General features: G+C 34.7%; 1 protein-coding gene across 4 annotated transcripts; it reads left to right on the top strand.

Moving 5' to 3' along the window:
• Window positions 1-288: 288 nt before the first annotated feature.
• Window positions 289-4608, top strand: LOC21384984. Of its 4 annotated transcripts, none has more exons than XM_024163681.1 (8): window positions 289-358; window positions 880-1036; window positions 1133-1247; window positions 1335-1417; window positions 1888-1951; window positions 2046-2163; window positions 3102-3256; window positions 4393-4608. In XM_024163681.1, the coding sequence occupies exons 2-8, from the start codon at window positions 912-914 to the stop codon at window positions 4477-4479; spliced, it is 747 nt and encodes a 248-aa protein (XP_024019449.1). In that variant the 5' UTR covers window positions 289-358; window positions 880-911; the 3' UTR covers window positions 4480-4608. The 4 variants fall into 4 exon arrangements, with proteins under 4 accessions (XP_024019449.1, XP_024019447.1, XP_024019450.1 ...); XM_024163679.1 differs by having other exon boundaries at window positions 3090-3256; XM_024163682.1 differs by lacking the exon at window positions 4393-4608 and adding an exon at window positions 3423-3569 and having other exon boundaries at window positions 3090-3256.
• The last annotated feature ends 283 nt before the right edge of the window (window positions 4609-4891 follow it).

Genomic DNA, 4891 nt, shown 5'->3' with positions numbered 1-4891 from the left:
CAAAGATTATCATCTCAACTAAAGATAAATATATGTGTTATGGCATGACAGCGTGGTTATGCCAGGGCCTACCATTGAAATTGAAACCCAATTTAATTATCAAATTATGATTAATTAATTCCACCTTCATCACTCATCACAATTATACCCCTAAATTACTATGAAAATAACACCACCCAAATGCCCACGTGTCCAGACATTGTAAGGATAAGATGGTCTTTTCGACGTTGTCCACTACGAATGAAACTAAAACCAGAACCAAAATACCGGACAGTCATAACAAAAGGGTCAAAGGCTTTCCATGAACACAAGAACCTTCATTGTCTTCTCTCTCCTCTTAAAAGGTCTCTTTCTACGGGTATGTATGATCCTCTCTTTAGCTTTTTTGCTAATGTTTTTTTAATTCTTATTTATTAGATCCCTTATCCGTTTCTTCAATAAATTTCTATGCTTTATTCTCTGCAATTCATGTATCAAATAGTTAACTTTATCAACAAATTTGAGTTTTTTTTTGGCGAATTATTAAGTTGTTTTTGAAGAATTTAAGTGTCTTATGAGTTTGATCTAGTTGTTTAGTACGTAAATTTTTCTGGGGTAAATTGTGAAATAAATCCTTTCTAGTGAATTTCAGCAGCTGGGCAAATTCATTCTTCTTTTTTTTCCCCATTAGTTTTAAGTTTGACGTCGATCAGCTTTATTTTTGTTTATTATTTGGTGTTATTTTTATATCATAGGAGATGGAGAATTATGGGTTTATAGTTGTTTGTTTGTGAGTCATAGACTTTATTTTGTCAGATTATGACGAAGCTTCCATTTAATTCCAAGAATGTTCTTTGAGATCATAACACAAACGCTTATCCTTCATGTTTGTGTAAATAGGAAATAGTCTTCTAAAAGTGAAATTAAGCTTCATGGATGATGGTGTTGGGAAAATAAAGATTATCCCAGATCACTTTAATGCTTCCGCTTCCAGTTCAGACTCTCTTCAAAACGGAACTCCATCTGTTTCGCGGCCAAGAACCGAAAATTCTTTGAGGTACTTCTTTTTGAAGGGAAGAAGATATAGAATCAACATATAGGGTTTAGTGGCTGTGAGTTGATCTCGGTTTTCACATTGACTGGTGTAGCATAGGCCGTCCCAAAGCCGCGTCTGGAGTCGGAGAAAATTAAAGAGTGCTGCATACATGTTGAACTTGTTAAGCCTCCGGAGACTCCCTTGGAGTTCCGGTGCTGATGGCCAGGAAAAGGTTTGTTGGAAAGTTATTTTTATTTTTATTTTGGTGTAGTTTGTCTGAAATTTCCAGGTTCCTGAGTACTAGAGTTGTTTATTGCAGGTTGAACTAACTGCTGCAGAAGTCGAATCTCTTCGGTCGGAGATTGCTGATTTAGAAGAGAGGGAAGCTCACTTAAAAGCTCAGTAAGGAGATCTTGATGCGCCATTTTCACTTAGTATTGTTATTCCTTTGGATTTTGGGTAATCTTGATCCGTCTTGATCATGTTACAAGTCCTCCACATATAGATAGAATAAATATCGTCCAAAAGCTTTAGAGTATTTCAGTGTCAAACTTAAATGAATACGTATGATGTAATTTAGGCCATGGGTACCAAAGGAAAAGTGGGCCTTCCTTTTCATTCTCGTATATTTGTCTTTATCAAAAAAAAAAAAAAAGATTTTGTTCCTGTTAATATATGATTGAAAATGTTTTTCCTGGATATTGGCTGTAGTACTCAATAATGTGATAAATCGCGAGACCTTGGTGTCCTCTGTATGTACCTGTCTATACGGTTTTACCTAAAATTGTGTTTTATGATGACATGAACTTATCTATTCAATTTTAATTAAATTCCCTCTTGTACTTGCATTAACTGTGTCACCATTTGTTAAGGTTGGAACATACAGATGAAATTCTGCGGTCTGCTCGTCTCTCTGGCTATTTGTACATACGAACTGTAATGACCATCTTCTCACTTATTTTCCTTTTATTCTTTACTACTTAATAGTTTGAGTTTTGACTGGTGCTTGCCCTTAATTTCTCTAAAATAGAGGTGGACAGCACTACCAGGAGAACCCCCTCCTCTTGACGACACCGATGTTGATGACTGGCTTCCTCGCTTCGTTGTCCTACATGGACCATGTCTCTTCTTCTTTCTAATCTCCACAGGTAATTAAATGTTTTGTGGTGCTCGTTAATGTTATTATTAAAGTGTAACTAAATGTACAGGTTAAGTATACTACTTAGGCAGCAGTCTCTGCTAAGTATACTATAAGACAAAATTATAAATCTCTCTCTCTCTCTCTCTCTCTCAAACTATAGCTCTGCTATAAATCATCTGTCCAGAGTGCAATGCATGGGATTAGTTAGTCCGTTATAATGTGTTCAAATATAAAAACTATTGTTGGACCACCTCCTAATAACTTAAGCTTTTGGGATGGATTAGTAAACTGACGTGGTATCAGTGCGCAAGAGACATCACACATTGGGTCTTTATTATGTTTCAGGCTTATTATTTAATATCCAGTGTTGGCTTTCCAATTAATTTAGCCCACACGATTGCCCATTGTCCAGTCCACACGTGAGGGAGAGTGTTGAAATATAAAAAGCTATTGTTGGCCCACCTCCTAATTGCTTAAGCTTTTGGAATGGATTGGTTAACTAATATAATGTTTTCCCTTTCCATATTGGGGTGGCCATGATAATTTATCTTCTTTGACGTTTTTGTGGTTGAATGTATACCAGTGGTTAGGATCAGGTAAAGTAGCCAGGTGAACTTCCTCTTTTCAGTCAAATTATCGTAGATATTAGAATCCGCTGCATCTATGTGACCCTTTCTTTGACTTGCTTAAGATATGTTATTTTCAATTTCACAATAGTAGGACTAGGAATCCTTGTATTTTATCCCAGATTAGTTTATATTAAGGACTAAGCTAAGCAGCAAATTACCTGATATTGAACATCAATGTGGCATCCGTGTCTAGCAGACGCAGTTTTAATGTACTTGTAATACTTGATAGATATCTTACCATGATTCTTTTATTAAGTTGTTGCAAATTGCAATTTAAAGAATTTGGCAGCTGATGAGCTTAAAGATAAATTTGCAGATCTGAGTCCTCAAGACTCCACTCTGTTATCGGATGTTGACGAAATAGCTTCCTTGCCAAGTTTCGTACGCGAAGGTGAAGGGACAATATATGCATTTTATATATCAACTCATCAAGGGTTGCGTATCGAGTGCTCGAGCAGTTCTAAGATTCAGGTATTCCTTATTGTTTTAGCAGGATACAAAATGTTGTTATGGTTGCTAATTACTACTTCACTCCTAGGGTTATGGCTTTGAAGTGTAATTTTTTTTTTCTGCCATGATTCTAATTATTTTAATACGGGAAGTTAATTTTGAATGCTTTACTAATTTGATTTTGAAGAACCATTGGGCTTCATTGAACATGAAGATACGAGGATTTACTTTCAAGTATTGAGAGCAAAGAAAATACTGATGAACCATGGAAGAGACTGGAATCCTAAAGAAAATAGTAGAAAATTAACCCTACCTCCCCCCCCAACAAGCCTTAATCCCAACTTAATTGGGGTCGGCTATATGAATTTCACTTTTTCACGCAGTTCTGTTCGAAATTAAACTTTTTTGAAAGCCTAGATCTAGAATGTCTTTCCTAACTATTTCGGGAAAAAAAAAAGGAGTGAGGGAGGGCTCTATAGTTAGGATTCCTGTTTATGTAAGTTTAACTTGTAACTTTATTCTACCAGTGCATGATCTTTATGCTCTTGTTGCTTGTCAAATTATATTTCTGTCTTCTGTTTTTGTATTCTCATGTTTACTTTATATCTATGCGATTCTAATGATGCACGGTCAAATTGGGTTTTTTTTTTTAATCCAGTGTGTGGTTTATGACTCTCACTTTACTAATAAAAAATAAAACTACCAGAGTTCGAATCTTAGTGAATACACGCACACACTCCCGCATAAGGTTGTACACGAAGCTGCTTATAACTCGACGGGGGTTGAGTCCCCACTCAAATTTTTATTTTAAAATTTTTTTTTTAATACAGTGTGCGGCTTATGACTCTCACTTTTCTAACAAAAAATAAAACTATCTTAGTGAATACATGCACACACTCCCGCATAAGGTTGTACACGAAGCTGCTTATAACTCGATGGGGGTTGAGTCTCCACTCAAATTTTTTTTTAAAAGTTCTATGTATTATGTTATATTCATATAACCCCCGCTAAATATATAAAAAAAATCTCATAATTCCCGTTAAATTTTTATTTTATTTATTAATCCCACTGATAAAATATTCAAGCTTCATCAGCATTGGGTTAACTTATGGAAATGTGATAGTTATATGTAACTGATGTTTTGTTTCTTTTCTCAGGTAGACGCCTGGTTGACAGCGTTAAAAACAGATTGCAAACTGGGGTTTGATACTAAAGCTCCTAATGGAATGTACGATGTAAATTAATTAACTATTTTCAGCTCTCTACTTGTACATAGGTTGAGTTAGATTTATGGTTCAAACAGCCAATAAACTTTTATCATAGAAGAAATTCATTCATTCTACCTTTGTTTATCAAATTTTGTTTAAAGATTGCTCCAATGAACAAATTGCTTGACCTAATATTTATATGTAAACATGACCATTCGTGTTAGTGGGTTGTGTTCGTGTCAATCCGTATATTAATCGTGTCAGAAAATATCAACTCAAACACGACATGTTTATTAAACGTGTCAAAAATATCAACATAAATACAACTCATTTATTAATCGTGTCAACTTGTATAACCCGTTTAAATTAATATATTGAATAAATGATTAATATAATAATAATTTATTTAACATGGTCAAGACATGTTTAACATGTTTACTGGTCAATT

This window comes from Morus notabilis, unplaced genomic scaffold (assembly GCF_000414095.1).
Source record: "Morus notabilis unplaced genomic scaffold, ASM41409v2 Scaffold1691, whole genome shotgun sequence".
NCBI lineage: Eukaryota > Viridiplantae > Streptophyta > Magnoliopsida > Rosales > Moraceae > Morus > Morus notabilis.
Note: the sequence above shows the minus strand (reverse complement) of the source record. Positions and strands in the feature narration are given on the sequence as shown.